Consider the following 18,345-nt stretch of genomic DNA (forward strand, 5'->3'; position numbering starts at 1 on the left):
GCAAGCGTGTGACTCTGATTATAATTCAGTTTATAAATCAGATCATTCCGAACTCTCAGTTCTGATCGGATGAGCCACTTTAAAAGCCATTATAAAATAGCCGCTGTATGCACACCTGTTTGCATAGCAGTTGGAATTTTATATTAAGCTGTTAAGTGGCAACCACAAACAGCTTACAGTTAGGCAAATTAACTATTTTACTTGGGAAAAGAATTGTTTATTTTGATTATTGGCATTATAATGGTTTTACCATGATAAAAAGAGTTTTAGGCGCTTCACTTCACATCGTGCCCAACAACTCCCCTTAATCATGGTAAAATCACTGCAATGCAGTCTCTTGCGGATTATTGTTTTAGTACACAACTTCTTTGATCATAATGGGAGAGATCAAGTTTTGTCACGCCTAACCCTATCAGTAAAGTGTGAGTTTGACTAAATGCTGTTCTGTCATGCTGACACCGAAGGCGTGAGAGGGAGGGAAAGGGAGAGAAGGTGTGAATGTGATGATAAAGCAGAGTATTATTCCACTTCTCTCTCTGGGTCTCAGCAGTGGGTTAGAGCAGACCAGCGTGACAATGTCAACAACATGGCCAGTACTGAGCGAGCGACTCCCTTATCTCCTGCATCCTCTGTTTTCTTTCTTTTTCTCTCTCTCTCAACTCGTTCTTCCCTCCCGCATTGTTGGTCTCTGTTTACTCCTTTCCTCTCAGTTTCGTAAGCTATTTTATCTCTCATTCATCCCATTCATTCTCTCCTCTGATCCGCAACACCTCTCTCTCTCTCTCTCTCTCTCTCTCTCTCTCTCTGTCTGTGCTTTCCTTTCTCCAAATCAAGTCTACTGTGACAGAGCCTACCATCAAACAAGAGACAAAAATCTAACTAACAGAAAAAAGTATGCAAAACCTTTTGCATCTGCTGGATGTTTTGGTGCTTTCTGTACATGTTGTTCTCTGACTAGTGTTGTCATGGTACCAAAATTTCAGTAGTCGGTACTGATACCAGTGAAATTTCACGGTTCTCGATACCAATTTCGATACCACAGCAAAAATATGCTAATATTATGATGTGCTATTGAACACATCAGTTTAGTTAATTTTGTTAATTAATGATTTTAATAATTATAGTTTAATAATTATTATTACTTTCCAGAACTTTTCAGAACATTTTTTTAAGATTAATTTAATTTCATCATCAAATAGTGTCAAATCAATAAACTCTCTTTTCAACATGTCATTGCAATTTTTTTGACAAACTTTTATTCAGCAGCTGTCTTGCTTGTGATATTTTGATTAATTATTATTATTATTATTATTATTACATTGAATATTTTACTATACAGTTGTTATATATTTTTAGTCAATTTCTTAAATTTCAGGCATCTAGATTTTATTTTGAATCGTGCTTTTATTATGATGTGTGTTTTTTGCCGGATGCTTCACTTTTCCGGATAAACAGTTCGGGACATCGCAGTGTGACCATTGAACTTTTAAGTCACGTCCAAAATCTCATCTCTGTACACTGGCCTTTGAGTCTGACAAATGAAATGTAGGACACAGTTTTGGAGTGTTTGTATTTTAGATGGCTGGTGTTTGTATGTGGTAATTTTGAAATGTTGTTATGTTTTAAATTCTATTACTGTGAAGCACTTTGGTCAACTCTGCTGTTTTAAATGCAATATACTGTAAATAAACCTGAGCTGAGATTAAAGTGCAAATGCTGTGATTTTAATTATATAAATATCTATTTTACACAATTCGCAATGGATAAGTGCTCTGATCTTTCTGTCATCTCATACAATGTGAATGATTCTCAATGTCTGTGGAGTTTCTAGTGGATGAGCGGTCTAGTGTGAAGTACGCAGCTCGTCCACACTAAGATTGCAGCCTTTAGCGGTTTAATAAATCATACTAGGACGTCACAATTTTATTTTGATTAATTGTCCATTTCAGTGTACAAGGAGTAACAGAACGCTCGTTCAAAATCAGCCTGTGAGCATTTTAAACCTGTCGTGTGTCAGTCATACTGCGCGCTGGTACCGGATAGAGTCGGTGGTTGGTACTACCGGTACTGCAGAAACACTGGTATTTTTTTTTATTTTAGTATCGATATGGTACCGAAGTACCGGTACTTTTGACAACACGAGTTCCCTGTGTGTATTTTTCACCTGCCAAAAATACCCAGTAGCAACCTGTGTTTTATTTTGGCAAAATGTCCACAGATTTGTGTGTTAAATCCATGTGTATGTGTGTGTGGAGTATCTGCGCTCTTAACTGTAAGAGCTACTGATAACCTTTCTAACCTATGTGACAAGGACAGGAAACTACTTCCCTATAGGAATGCCACACACACACACACACACACACACACACACACACATGCATTTAATTTACATTAACTTAATCTAAAATGAGGACACACTGTACTGCCATGCAAAGGCAAAACACAGTAACTATATATTGTGTCAAAATTAAGGTTACTCAGGTATATAATCTGTGCTCAGCTTCAGAGAATACAAAATTAAAAAATTGCAAGAGAACTACAATAATCATTTTATTTAATTAATTTTCATGTTTTAGTGTTGGCACAGTTACTGCAATTTGCCTTTTTAGGGCAGCATTGACTTCTATTGTTTTATATAAACTAATAGACTAATGCCAACCTTAAAAAAAAACTTTTTGCATTTTTAGAAAAAAAAAAAAAAAAGGGAGGTTTTGTCATATTTAGCTCAACCCAAACTATAGACTGTTCACACACACATAATCACAGACACAGTAGCCTTTTTTCCCCTCACGCATGATTTCACTCATACTTCTTTTGTTTCACAAGAGGATGAACGACTAGCATTAATAAAGTTGCCTCGGGTTTGCATGCTATGGTAATGTATGCAGTTTGTAAATGGTTCCACTTGTCATTTTATGAAACTATTTTAGCTTTTCTATTCACATGTAAACATGCAGCCTGTAAAAAAAAAAACAAGCCCAACTGCCTTAATTTGTTTTCATGTAAATAGCTGTTGGTGTGGCTGGCTGTTTAAAGATGATGATGAAATGGTAATTATCATCTGTCGAGACGTTTAGCCATTTGTTTACATAAAAAGAATTCAAAGGAAAGTCCCTGAGAAAACTGGAAGCTGCTTTGATCTGACACAGTTTCCTTTTGAAACAATCGGCTCGGGTGGGATTTGGATTCAGGCTACCCCATTCATTCTCATTAGAGTCACTTGTTGAAGATACAAGAACAAAATATAATATTTCTTGAAAATCAGTCGTCGAAACCTTGAAGTCTCGGTTCTTGCAGATGAATTGCACAGCGGAAGAGAACACTTTCATTAAATGTTTGAATAAACAGGAAGCCAGAGAGAGCTTGATAGATGAATGAGGTATAAAAGAAGAGGATGAGTTTTTACTTGTACAGATGAATTGGTGCATAAAATAAACACAGCGAGAAATGCTGTGAATGTGGTGGCTGGTTGGACCCACACCTGTTCCTGAGGCAGCCAGTATGCATTGTGCACCACACAGACATTTACATAGAAAATGGGTTATTGTGTGAGTGTCTCTCAGTATCATGAGGCAATAGGTTATAGGGGGCAGATTAAGCAAGTATTTTATGATGCATTCTTGCCCCATTGTTCATAAATTTACGGGCAGGTTTTTGCTGGCTTACTCCATCACAAAGAAAAACAGCAAAAAAAAAAAAAAAAAAAAAGCATTATTATGAAATGTAATATCCTATTGTTTAAATTAAAAAAGATCTGTAGTTAGTAATTTGTTTAGTTTGTTAGTCTGTAGTTATGACTTGCTTTGTAAAAGTGTTGTTCATTGATGTAAATTTTGTTGTTCAAAAAGAAAATGTTATGCTTTTCAATAATTAAAAGTAAATGTTTTATTGTGTATGTATTTTTATAGTATTTCTTTATAATAAAAATATTTTTATTTTTATAGTATTTATTGTAATTGTAGTACTTATATAATAATTATTAATATCATTTCAATATTATATTAATCTTAATTAAAATAATATTAATTAATAGATCTTATAAATTGTATTAATATTTATTAATATGTATTTTAAGCATTTAATGATTTTCAATAATTAAGAGTCAAATATATTTTATGTATTTTTTATTTATTTATAATAAAAGCATTTTTATTTTTATAGTATTTATTTGTAATTAAAATATGTTTAGTAATATTATTATAATATTAATATAATATTAACCTCAATTTAAAAAATGTTAATTAATAGTTATACTGTTTTATTCATATTCATTTATATTTACTATATTAATTTAATGCTTTTAAGTAAATTATTTTATTCTGTATGTATTTTAAAGTATTAATTTAAAATAAAGGTGTTTTTATTTTTGTAGTGCTTGTGGTATAATTATTTATTTATTAAGTATTATACCAATTATGAGTGTAATATTAATATAAAATAATATTAATAGTAATTAATATGAATTAATAGTAATAATAAATGTATTAATATTTATTAATATATACTATATTCATTTGAATTAGTATAGGCTAATATTAATATTATATACATTATAATTATTTACTTATTTTAATATCATAATTGTAGTTATTGTCTTTATAATTTTCAACATCAAACTATTTTATGTTTCTTGACATTAATCTTTAATGTTTTCCTCTCTCTGTTCCTCTGCAGGTTTAATGATGATAAGGGTTATGTCCTGTACCCTCAGATCGGGGATCGCTTGGACCTCATTTGTCCAGCATCAGAGCCCCCCGGCCCTCGGGCCCCCGCCGAGTATGAGTTCTACAAACTGTACCTGGTGTCGTCACGGGAACAGGCAGACAGGTGTGAAGTGACCGGGGCCCCCAATCTGCTGCTCACTTGTGACAAACCCAACAGCGACATGCGTTTCACCATCAAGTTTCAGGAGTACTCGCCCAACCTGTGGGGCCACGAATTCAAAACCCATCAGGACTACTTCATCATCGGTGAGTGGCCGTGCGTGTGCGCATCCGTGAATCAATGTGTGCATGCTGATACACATCAAAACGTTTGATTATTTTCACTAGCAACTATTTGTTTGGGAAAATATCTTTTGTTTGTAATAGGCTCAAAGACTTGGTGTGTATGTGAGTGTGTTTGTGTTTATTATATCAGTCTTATATCGTGTTCATTCGCCATCTTCTCTTGTTAATTGGTTTAATTGGTTCTTCCACTCTTTGCAAAAGGATGGCATGATGGTATTTCACCGCAGAGTTTATATTTGGGTTGTTTCTAGTTCGGGCTTGTGAGTTCTTAAGATGTCGTGATCATATGCCGGAATTTGGCTGATTGCGAGTTTATCAAATGGAACCATCTTGCGCTGGGTCGTGTTACTGGGAGTTGTTTTTAAAACAGCGCACAGTAGCATAGAGGGAACGAGGCCAACATAAACGGAAGCCCGTCGATATCAACCCTTCAGAAAGTGGATTTGACACACAGGAAGGCACAGGGCTTTCAGTTACAAATACCCCAACACGCCCAGACCCACAACATGCAATCTTGTCTTTTGTGCTATTCCCAGAGTTTCCACAATCATGGAAAGCCTGGAAATATGAAAGCATTATTCAATTGTGATTTCCAGTTCTAAAAAAAAAAACACAAAAAAACATAGAAATGTAATAAAATCTTTAAAATCAAGGGAAAATAATGGCATTTTTTGTACTGAATATCTGTTCTTCTCTATAAGTTCTGCATGCCGCATATGCCCACCTGAAATAAGTGATGATACGTATGGCCGCCAGAACAACAAGTAGGCTTTTGACTCAGAACTTTATCAATCTACTAACGCGATGCCGCAGCACCGTTGAAAGAATGTGTTTTTTATTATTATTATCATTATTTTAAAAAGTGTACAGAGATTCTCTCTAAACATGTATGGAGCTGCGGGAGCACAAGTGATGGCACTGGCAAGACAGACAGTCCGATTGGATATTTGCTAACCAATCATATGGTGGTCCTTCATTAATTCACAGTATGCTCACCTCTTCAGACAATACTTCACCACTGGTGTGATGGGTGGGTTGTGTCTAATATTAGCAGTAGCAGGTCTCTCAGACACTGTGTCTACCTGATAAGAATCAAACTCTTGAGTTTCTTCACCTTCCACCGGCTCCTTAATGGGCAAACAAGTGTGAGTCTACTGGTATGTGGACGTCAGGCAAAATCCAGGGCTCTTCCATGTTCTGTTAAGCCTTAACGCAGGCTGACACACACAAACACACACACACACACACACACACACACACACAGGCTGCAGGCTTTATCGTTGCTCCAACAGGCCCGGCGAATCGATCGACAGGCTGCGCCAGTCCTCAAACGCAAGGTCAGAGGCATACACACACACACACACTCACAGATGGAGAAACATGGAGAAAGAAAGCAAGGAGAGAAAGAGAAACCATCAAACGACTGTCGATGCAGAGAAAGGAGAGGGATGGTTCATGAAAGTGATTTTAAGGATCACTGAACATTTAATTTAGCGTTTTTGTGTGTGCATACCTGTTTGCTTTAAAATACAGTTGTGTGTGTGCAATTGTGTGTGATGTATTTTTACAGCCTCTGTTATGACCGCTTGATGTTCTATTTTACGACAGAGTGCACATTTGATTGCTTATATGTGTGATGACTTCTGACATCTTCAAGCCCATGTGTATGAGCATGTGTGTGCGTGTAAGGGTATGTGTACGTTAGAGGCTTGGACCTCAGGGAGAATGGTATTAATTAACTTACCTTAACATGTGTTAATGTATTCAGCATAGCTTAAATGAGCTGGAACAAGAAGATTTATGAAAATGAGAGAGAGAGAGAGAGAGAGAGAGAGAATGTTTATGTGGAAGAGAGCATTGACAGGTCATTATGGCTGCTCTGATCACTTGTCTAATTATCACCAGGGGTCATGAAGATGGCCTTAGGTCACAGTGTTTGTTTACACACCCACACACACATTAAAGGAATAGTTCACCCAAAAGTGAAAATTCTGTCATCATTTACTCACCCTCATATCATCCTAAACCCATATGACTTAAATTTTTTCTGCTGAATAAAAAAGGAGATGGGGATTTTTTTTCTTTATTTTTTTTTCTCCACTTTTTTGTGTAAAATGAAGGTCACATAAACTGACAAACTAAAAGCCATAAATAAAATGCTAATTATTATACATTTAAAACAATGATTTCAAACAAAGAGGAAAATGAACATAAACCATTCTAATATTTATTGTGTTAAGTTAATGATTTCTAATTTTTTCAAGTTGCGACTCTCCCACAGTTGTGGCATCATTTCCACCACAATAAACAATTTTGCCCCTAACAAAGTTTTTTTTATTTTTTTTTTAAAGTAGGTCCTTTTAGGATACTGTAACAGTTAAAGGATGGGCAAGGAGGGGCCGGGAACCAGCTGAACAGTAAAAATAAAGTTTTTATGCAAAACACAACTTAAACAAACATAAACAGACACACACAAGGCAGCTGCGTGCGTCTCTCTCGCTCTCTTGAACTAGCATCTCCGGCTCCCCTTTATCTCGCTCTCCCGCTGATCATCTGATTCAGCGCCGGCCGTGTACCCTCACGGCCCGGCCACGCCCTCCTCCTCGTCACACTCCTCCCCTGCCCGATTCAGGCCGGGGCACCACCGGACTGACCTACTCCCCCCCATTTCTGGAGGGGAGACGCTGCCCTTCCGGACGTTCTGTAAGCTGGTGGTCCACCCCACCTCCTGTGAACATGGGGTAGAGATGAGGGGAGGCGTGGCGAGAGGGAAAGGGCGAGCGAGGGACACACACAGAGACAGAGAGAGGTGAGAGAGAGAAAACTTGCCCGCCGGTTCCCGGACACGCTGTCGCCCAGCCCTCAACCGCTCCTCCTCCCTCTCACGGGCGCCAGCTCGCTTCTCCCCCGGCGGACGGCAGCGAGTCCTCCGGCCCCTGGCGGATGAAACCGCTCCTCCCCTTCTTCGTTGGACGGCAGTGGTTCCTCCGGCTCTCAGCAGCCGGCAGCGACCCTTCCGTCCCCAGGCAGACAGCCACGGCTGCTCCCCTGGCGGATGGCAGTGGCAAGGACTCCACAACATCACATCCCTCCTCCCTCCCGGGTTTCGGCACCACTGTAACAGTTAAAGGATGGGCAAGGAGGAGGCGGGAACCGGCTGAACAGTAAACATAAAGTTTAATAAGAAACTCAACATAAAACAAACATACAGTAAATAAACACTCTCTCTCTCGAACTGGCGTTATGAAAATAGCCTTAGCAAGACAAAGGAATCGGCTATATTGTTTCAAAATAAAAAATTAAAAAATTAATTTCCATCACTGTCATTTCAACCGTGGAAACACAGTACAGAATTTGACATTGTGTTGGGAATTTCCATAAATTTCAGTAAAAAAAAGAAACATGTCTCCTGTGATGCATGTACATATCGCTACTGTTGGACATTGTCAGTAGACAAAAAACAAAAAAATAGTTAGTGAGTGAAAAATGTTTTAAATGGGTCAGGACATGAGGAATTATTATTAAATATTTCTTGATCTTTTGACATATAAGTGTTCATTGTATTATAAAAACATACTGTAAGTTTCAGAACTCAAAATTTCCTCCTCACTGCAGAAAGAGCAATTGATGAAACCAAGCTGTTAAAACGACTCGTTCTCTACTTCCTCCACATTGTGATGTCACACTGTGGGAGACATTTGCATCTTACTGCCTCTAGAACAACACATCAATGCCTACTTTACCTTATCACTTCCATACCTCGCCCAGCAGCGGTGGGCAGTGAGATGGGAATGAGAGAGTAGATCAGTCAGTTGGCAGAGAGCCAATCATAACAGTGGGCGTTTACTGTCAAGTCTTAAAGGGGAAGCAGCACCAAAACTGAGCGTTTCTGACAGAGGATCAGAATGAGGGTGGAAAATGATCATGTTTTACAAATATATGACTGTTGTTTGTGCAAAATACTTTATTAATATAATAAGTAAACATCAAGGAACATATTAAAATCATAAAAAAGGCATGTCATGACCCCTTTAATGAAACTTTACTCTCTAGAAGTCCACAGTGCTAAAAGTGCTAAAAGTTGAAGAAACACCCAGATATTTTGAACAATCTCTGCTGTAGCTATAAAATATTATTCGTGTATGCGCATTTTTAAACTTGCTGTGTCACATTTGCTTCTGAGATCCAAAGGCAATTGGTTTCATTTATGTCAAACCCAGTGCGACATGTCTTGACTTGCCAAGTCTGATTTTTTGTGAATAACTGCTTAAATTTCGGTTTATTTCTCACAATAAGCTATCATACGATTTCAGAAGACTTGGAATACAGCACACAAGTTGTATGGACTGCTTTTATGGTATTTTTTTTCTTGTCTGAGCTCAACTGGCCCTGGTAACTATACACTTTCATTGTAAAAAAAAAAAAAAGCAGCTCTGAAAATCCCCAAAATATCTTTTAAAAAGTCATACAAGTTTGATGTTAAATAATGACAGAATGTTCATTTTTGGGTAAACTATCTCTTTAATACACAACTCTCTTTGCTTTGAAGTGATTCCAATATCAATCTTACACCAGAGTTGCTCATAAACACACACACACACACACACACACACACACACACACACACACACACACACACATGTTGCTGTCAGTCAGCTTGAGGGATTTGGGGTACCTGACTGCGGAGCTGCTTTGGGCTCCTTATCGCCGTGGCATTGCTGTGGCAGCGGACACAGACAGATGGCTAACTGTCACTCAAACTGAGAGAAGAGAACTCAAGAGGAAAAGAGGATGAGTGGGTGAGAGAGAGAGAGAGGGAGAGAGAGGTAGAGAGAGAACAAGATGGACACGGGTCTTTCAGAGGTTTATACCGTGTTTCTCCAAGAACAGCAGCTCAAACACACACACAGACGCCGAAAATCTCTGTTTGGTCTATTTTACGACCCTTTGAATCATCTCCACATGTGTTTGACGTCTTTGTATGTGTTTTATGGTACTGTATTTTTTTTTTATCTGAATTACTGTAATTACTTCTTTTATGATGATTGCTTTAAGATTTGAGTGAAAAAAAAGCAAGAGAGAGCAGAAATAGAAAAAGCAGGAAAAACGAGAATGAGATGAAGAAGTGGTCGAAAAGCAAAGGGAGTGAAGGATTCAGAGAGATCTATATTTGATGAGTATTTTAACGTTTTAAAGCCCCTAGACCGAGGATTCCCCTTCTTACTGAGACAAAAGCTAACCACAAAATCAGGGACCAGGAGAGAGGTAAACGAAGCAGACAGAGAGAGAGATGCCTATGGAGAGATAGATTTTTACGCTTAACTTCCCGACAACATTTACGTTGCGGTTTCTGGCAGAGTTGTTTCTGTCTGCGCACATCTGGCTCCTGCGATCTGATTGGATCAGAAACAATTACTGCTTCAGCCAATTTGAACATTCTGGTACAATCCATTCGAAACTAAAGTATTTCCCAGATTGATGACAGTGATCAGAATATCATTGACTAAATGTTTAAATTTTCTGAAGAAAATGTGTTTGGTGCTTGCTAGTGCAAAAATCACAGCTACAGTGTTAACCTGTGCAGTTGCTAAGGTGTTCACAATGGTTGCTAGGTGGTTGCTTACCAGCAGTGTTGCCTGATTACACTTTGATAAGCATTAATTGCTGTAATCTAATTATTTTTAGTCAGAAAGTAGTGTAATGCATTACGTTTTACATTTTTATACTCAGATTATAGTTACTCAATTTCAATTAAGGTAATTACTTTTAAGTACATTACTTGGGTTACACCTATTTCTAAAATAATAGTATTTATGTGCAATACATTTAAAATATGATTTCATATTTTCATATATACACCTACGTCTGTGACAGCTGAAGGGTGTGTAACAATGAACAAGTGGAAATTTAGAAATTATTTTGAATTCGTTGAGCGGAAATCGAAAACTTAAAAAGTAACTTAAAAAGTAATTTGTAATGCATTTACTTTTTCGATTAAATCATCTCTAAAGCAATCTGATTACAGTTATAGATAAATAGGTAGTTGTAGCGCAGAGGAGGGCGGGGCTGGGTCAGGCCGGGCTGGAATGACACACGCCCAGATCCCAGTCAGCCTGATGAGGCGAGCGAGGGATAAAGGCGACCGGAGATGGCAATTCGAGAGAGAGAGAGAACTACAAGCAGCTGCCCTGTATGTGTTTATGTTTGTGTGTTTTTGTTTAAGTTTATCATTTTTTATATTGTCAAGCCGGTTCTCGCCTCCTCCTTTCCCTCTAACCCCTTTACACTGGTGCCAAAACCCGGGAGGGAGGAGGGATGCCCGTATTAGAGTCCTCGACACTGCCGTCCACTCAGAGGAGCGCCGCTGCCATCCGCCGGGGGACGGAGTAGCCCGACTGCTTGGACGCGGGGATCTTTGATGGAGTTTCGTACTGAAGTTTAAGACACATCACATAACATATGTATAGATGGACATGCAATGCCATGTTGAGCATCCCTGATGGAATGACAGATCAAATCATGTTGAACAGAAGTGATGTCACATGCACACACACATTAACACACACACACTCACATCAAAGGATGGGACTTGTCAAATGTGTGCCCAGTGTGCATGTGTGTGTGTGAAAGACTGATAGCCTGTGGCACATCTTGCTAATGCTAGCTCAGAAAAGTACTGAGATACATTAACATAAATGTACATAATGTTATATGGAAACGGAACACATTTTGTGGAAAAGAGAGGGATGAATTGTTTTGCAAGAAATGAAAAGGTGAACAAGCGTGTGTGTTGAGTATGAGTAAGAGAATGTGACAGGTCGCCTCCCCAATTTAGGTCAAGAAACAGAACAGTAATGCTGTGTGTGTGTGTGTGTGTGTGTGTGTGTGTGTGTCCACTACGTGTTAGATTGATGTGTCTTAGTGCCACTTTTTTTGGTGTAAGTAGTGACTTAGTGTGTTTGTGTATGTCAGTGTATTTTGGTTGTAGTTTGTGGATAGAATTGTCAAATACTTAACAAAAGTAATCTAAATCTGATAAAACTTTCAGGGAAGTCTTCAAATTGGAAAACTGATTAATAAATAAAATGCTTTTTTTCCACATTATTTTTGGGTTTGTAGTTATTTTAATTAGCTGAATATGAAAACAGTAGAAGTTTTTGGTATGTCCTCTGTTAGGCTGTACACGTGTGTGTGTGTGTGTGTGTGTGTGTGTGTGTATGGATGGATGGACAGAAACTCCCTAAAGGTCAGACAGAAAGAAGCCCACACTAATTGGATTCCAACTAGTTAACATTGTGTGATTCACTTAGCCTCACACACACACATGCGCACACACATAGCCACCGCTCTCTCTCAATGCAATTGCAGACAAAGCCGGTATTGTGCCTCATTCTAATGAGGAACCACTTGTGGAGGGATGTGTTTCCTTGGAACAGGAGGGGCACTTATCCAGCATGCACCCTGCCACTGACCCTTGACACCACCTCACGGGGCCGAATGCAGAAACACGACGACATGGCCGCAATTTAGTGAGCAGGATCACGCAAACATGACCCGCTAATAGCAATAATGAACAGAGAGCACACACACATACACACACAGCTGCCAAAGCAACGGCTTGTGTGTGTGTGTGAATGCATAGTGGAAAATGAATGATCCTTCTGGCATTAATTCACACACAGACTCAGACACTCATGTGAAACACTGATCCCACTGCACAATATCCACACACACTGGCTCATGATGTAAATCTTCCTAGATCATCAATTCATCACACACACACACACACACACATATAGTGACAAACACACTTTTTGGGTAAACAGGACTTTAGGCAGCGAGGATGTTTACTGTGTGTGGAGGGGGATTAAAGAGTTGGGGTGGGATTGGGGTTGACCAGCTGTCCACAAGAGAAAGAGAGAGAGAGAGAGAGCGACAGAGAGAGAGAGAGATTTAACGATATTGGTTCAGATTCTGATTCCGACTAAAAATTATTTACAGCACCTTTAACGATTGCGTCAATGATTCTTTTAGTACTTTTGAGGGTGCTGATTTGTGACTGACTGATTTGTGAGTCTTTTTGACCAGCTCATTACAAAGAACCTGCTCATAAGCGTCATTCGTTTGTGAATCGGACAAAAGTAGTTGTTGCGCTGTTGTTTGTAATATTATTCGTTTGTTGTTAAGTTAAACAAGCAAGGAAAACACAATAGAATAAGTGTTGACTATTTACTGTCTGTCTTATCAATTGTAACTCCTCCTAGAGCTTTCATGCTACATTCTCCAAACTTGGCACAGACCTTCAGAATCTTCTGACTTACAGCAGTGTGCTACTGTATATCTTTTCAAACTAATCAAATGGTTTCCTTGTAGCAGACAATCAAAAATCGAAAAAGTCCTAAAGACTTAAAGAATGTTCAAACATGCCAAGTGCCCATCCATCCATCCATCCATCCACTGGACACTTCTCGAAAAGAGTATGGGTGTAACCCTGTTGTCCTGGCCAAATTCCCCCCCATTGGCCCATATCAATCATGGCTTCCTAATAATACCCATCCATTAACTGACTCTATCACTCCACTCTCTCCTCTCCACCAATAGCTGGTGTGTGGTGAGCGTAACGGTGCACTATGGCTGCCGTCACAGCATCCAGGTGGATGCTGCACACTGGTGGTGGTTGAGGAGAGTCTCCTGTTCACTGTGTAAAGTGCTTTGAGTGTAGTGTCAGAAAAGCGCTATATAAATGTAATGTTCATTCATTCATTCATCCATCCATCCATCCATCCATCCATCCATCCATCAGTCAATCCATTGATCCATCCATCCATCCCGAATAGCTGTGCAGGAAACTGGAAATGTTCAACAGCGTTCAACAACCCTTAGTGGAACCAAATGTTACGAAAATCATTAGGTTCAGGTATTTCTTTAAAAAATGGAACTGGTTCTGAATAAGAACAGTTTCTTGATTCCCAACCCTGAACCACACATACATTTCCCTCTGTAGACACATTAATCCAACTGTTCCTTTTAGCTTCAGTCTGCTCTCATTTGTTGTTCCATCTCCTTCCAGATCCTCATCCATTTATCTATCACTCCAATCAGTCTTTTAATATCTGTTTATTTGTTTTCTTTGATGCTAGTGTATTATTCTAGCTCAGAGTAGACTTTGACCTCTTCTATCATCTCTCTTTCTTCCTTCTTTCCCTATTTTGGCCCTCTTTTTTCTTTCTGGCAGATTTCTCATTCTACCGTGCTTGATGCCAAAGCTATAATTCACCAGGCGCAGAGGCTGGCATGCCAAGATTTTAATAATCGTTAAAAATGCAAAGGCACACTGGCATTTTGGAGTGTGTGTGTCTGTAACCAATCCTTTTAGCAAAGCTCACCATCTCAGACATATCAGGTTCAGAGTTCCCCAACAGCATTTTACCCTGTCTACACTTGTACGTTTACAAGTGCAGTTATAATCGAGCTACGATAGTTTTTGTGTAGTTGAGCTACAGTCTTCATCTCTCTGTCCAAGTACACATGACACAATGCATCATTGAATGTTTAAAGCAATGACGTCAGCTGAGGAAGTGCCTGTAATACACGTCCCAAGTCCCCTCTGTCTTTCGTAATATCCCCTCAACACAGATGCCGATCACATTAGCTAGACTTTTGACGATCGCCATACCAATATCACCACTTTGCCAAGAACCGACAACTTAGACAGCAACCACAGTTTTTTTTTTTTTACATAATGCTTTAGGAGTGGGTAAATCTGAAATGCAGATATAACCCTTAGAGCAAAAATATGAAGTTGTGCTTGAGTCATCAAGGTAAGTGTATCTCGTTTACTTACGAAGAGGTGTCTCAAAGTAAACTCTTGAGTATCTTTCAAAGATTCAGTGTTGCGAAACTTGCAAACTTTGACAGGCTGGTTCTTCGCTTCCATTATAGCCAGACTTTTGACTTTCGCTATTTAGTTTGGTCTATTTGCATCTTACTCTTTGCTACAACTGACCAATTAGACAGGGAGGGGTCATCTGACTGACTAGTAAAGTATCCAAATAACCACAGTTTTCTTTTTTTACTTGATGTTTAGTGATGAGTAAATCTGAAATTGGATATAACCCTGGGAAGATGTGCTCAATGAATTAAGGTATGTGTGTATCTTGTTTACTTGCACTAAGTGTCTCAAAGTAAACTTTTGAGTATCTTTCAAAGATTCAATGTTAGAAACCTCACAAACTTTGGAAGGCTGGGAACTTTTTTTCCCAGCGGACTAATAAAAACCTGCACACCCTGACTGCCGGAAATTTCCTTAAGCCAGCCAATCAGATTGCAGCTTGCCAGTTTGAGAAAGCTTTTGCCACTTTTTTTGCAATATGCATCAGATTGTCATGAATGGCTCTGCCTTATGTGGCTGACACTATTCCCGTTATACTCATTAAGCTATCTACATTGTAAGTGCATGAAGCTGAATACTGACAAGAGAATTACACAGGACCCTAATGTCACCGCAGTCAGGGCAGATTAGATGTGCATCCTTTCAAAAACAAGACATTACGACAGTATGTTCGTCCTATGGGTTAATATGCTCTTCTTCTGACTAATGAGCTCTTTTGAGTGCTAATATTCATCCATATATTTACAGCTGTGTGAACAGTCTTATTAATATGGAGTAGAAGATGCATGTCTCAGCTGGGTTGGTGCCATCGCACCTTCTGCTCAGTGTGTGTGGAGCCTGTTCCTCCCCTCTGAAACCAGAATTGTAATGCATGCAATTAAGGAGTCTAATTAGGGTAATTAATTCTGTGGGAGAGAGGAACCCAACACTCCACCATTCACGGTTATAGATCTGACTTAATCCCTGTGCCCTACACTCCAAACACAAAGCTGTTTTAGATAATGGGGGGCAGGGACCCTGTGTGTTGTGTATGTGTGTGTATATCCACCATCTTCACAAGCTAACAGACTGCTCTTAAACGAAAGGGGTCTGGAAACTCCTCAGGCGAGGCAAATTAAGGAAAAGCGGAAAGGTATGACAGACAAACCTTTGCCAGTTTTGTGGGACATGGGTTGCATTTGGGGAAGTTAGAATAGAGATCTGTGAACAAATTGTTATTTTAAGTCAGTTTCTACTAATGTTTCAGTCAAAGCTACTTGCATAACATTTGTAAATCATGCAACTGTAAGGGAGAACTTTGGGAGTGAAAAACAGTTTTGAGTGATGATGCAAACAAATAAATTCTTTGTTTTTTGAGTCGGTTTATTGAAACAAACCATCCAAACAAGCACGATTAATTAAAATGAATCTCCCAACATTAAGTTAAAATGTTGTTTTACTAATCACTTCTTTTTGTGCGTGATGTGTGTATACAATAGTTCCTCAGTGGGAAATAAACCAATCGGTGAATTCTTGTGAATTCTTTTTTTTTTTTTTTTAAGCGGTTTATTGAAACAAACCATCCAAATGAACCAAGTTATTAAAATCAATCTGACTTCCAACAATAAGTTGTGAGATAGATGTTAGTTGTTGATGTGGATGTTTGTGTTTCTTCAGAGGGAAGTGTGTTTCAGAAAGAGCTGCTCACTGCCAATGACAAACAGTCAGAAAAAGAAAGTGTGTATGTGAGTGTCTGCGAGTGTGTGTAGGAAAACGGGATATTCCCTAGACCACAAACCCTCCATCTATCTCTTTTAAATGCTCTCTCTCTCGCACACACATATTCAGATCTAAAGACTTGCGTACACTTATACCAGAGATGGGCCACTTCTATGAAAATGAATGGGAGAAAGTGGAACGCTCAACCAAGAAGCTCTGAGCACCCAACGGTCAACGGATGAATAAAGGAAGTCCCGCCTTACAGTTTAAAGTGTCAGTCACCTTTTAGATACAGACATCGCCTGTCAGTCTCGAGAATGTGCATGCGCTTTAGGAAATTGTGTTTGTCAGCGTAATATGAGGTAAAGAATCACAATTTATGATACCAACGTTGTCAGATTTGACTGCTGATTTGAAATACGTTCTATGATCGTAATCTTGATCAACCGTTTTTGAGATTTCGGTCTTTCCCCATTCAAGTAGATAGGAGCTGCGCTGGCATGACTGGAAATAGTCTCCTGAGAGCATTCCAAAGATGGCAAAAGTGGACTGACTTGCTAGAAAGACTTTTGAATGTACAGACATTCTGTGAAGTTATGGCACACTCTTACACATCTAAAACAATGTGGCTTTGGTAAAGCTTGAATAACTAATTTAGTCCTTTACATAAACACAGACCCAAAAATGGTTTCTCTCTTTCTGTCTCATTTTCTTTCTTTTTTTTCTTCTTTTTTTATGCATACACATATATACATAAACATTCACCTATATACACATATACAACCACACACTCAAACACATGAACATACATGCATACATACATACATACACATACACCCATATATATATATGTATGTATATATATATACACTGGTGGCCAAAAGTTTGGAATAATGTACAGATTTTGCTCTTATGGAAAGAAATTGGTACTTTTATTCACCAAAGTGGCATTCAATGTGCAGTCAGGTCATTAATAATGTGAAAAATTACTATTATAATTTGACTTTTTTTTTTTTTCAGAACATCTTAAACTAGTTCAAAGAGTTCTTATAAAAAAATCCTCCACATGCAGCAATGACAGCTTTGCAGATCTTTGACATTCTAGCTGTCAGTTTGTCCAGATACTCAGGTGACATTTCACCCCACACTTCCTGTAGCACTTGCCATAGATGTGGCTGTCTTGTCGGGCACTTCTCATGCACCTTACAGTCTAGCTGATCCCACAAATGCTCAATGAGGTTAAGATCCATAACACTCTTTTCCAATTCTCTGTTGTCCAATGTCTGTGTTTCTTTGTCCACTCTAACCTTTTCTTTTTGATTTTCTGTTTCAAAAGTGGCTTTTTCTTTGCAATTCTTCCCATAAGGCCTGCACCCCTGAGTCTTCTCTTTACTGCTGTACATGAAACTGGTGTTGAGCGGGTAGAATTCAATGAAGCTGTCAGCTGAGGACATGTGAGGCATCTATTTCTCAAACTAGAGACTCTGATGTACATATCCTCTTGTTTAGTTGTACATCTGGCCCTCCACATCTCTTTCTGTCCTTGATAGAGACAGTTGTCCTTTGTCTTTGAAGACTGTAGTGTACACCTTTGTATGAAATCTTCATGTTTTTTGGCAATTTCAAGCATTGTATAGCCTTCATTCCTCAAAACAATGACTGACTGACGAGTTTCTAGAGAAAGCTGTTTCTAATATTCTAATGTTGACCTTAAGACATGCCAGTCTATTGCATACTGTGGCAACT

At 38.7% G+C, this 18,345-nt stretch overlaps 1 protein-coding gene across 1 annotated transcript in view; it reads left to right on the forward strand.

Annotated features, from left to right (window-relative positions):
- Positions 1-18,345, forward strand: part of LOC127446820 (ephrin-B3-like) — a 108,983-nt gene that overhangs the window by 45,822 nt on the left and 44,816 nt on the right. Inside the window, exon 2 of the mRNA XM_051708074.1 lies at positions 4,675-4,970. Within this exon, the coding sequence (XP_051564034.1) occupies positions 4,675-4,970 (296 nt within the window). The remainder of the gene's footprint in view (positions 1-4,674; positions 4,971-18,345) is intronic.

Source organism: Myxocyprinus asiaticus, chromosome 1 (assembly GCF_019703515.2).
Source record: "Myxocyprinus asiaticus isolate MX2 ecotype Aquarium Trade chromosome 1, UBuf_Myxa_2, whole genome shotgun sequence".
NCBI classification, from domain to species: Eukaryota; Metazoa; Chordata; class Actinopteri; order Cypriniformes; family Catostomidae; genus Myxocyprinus; species Myxocyprinus asiaticus.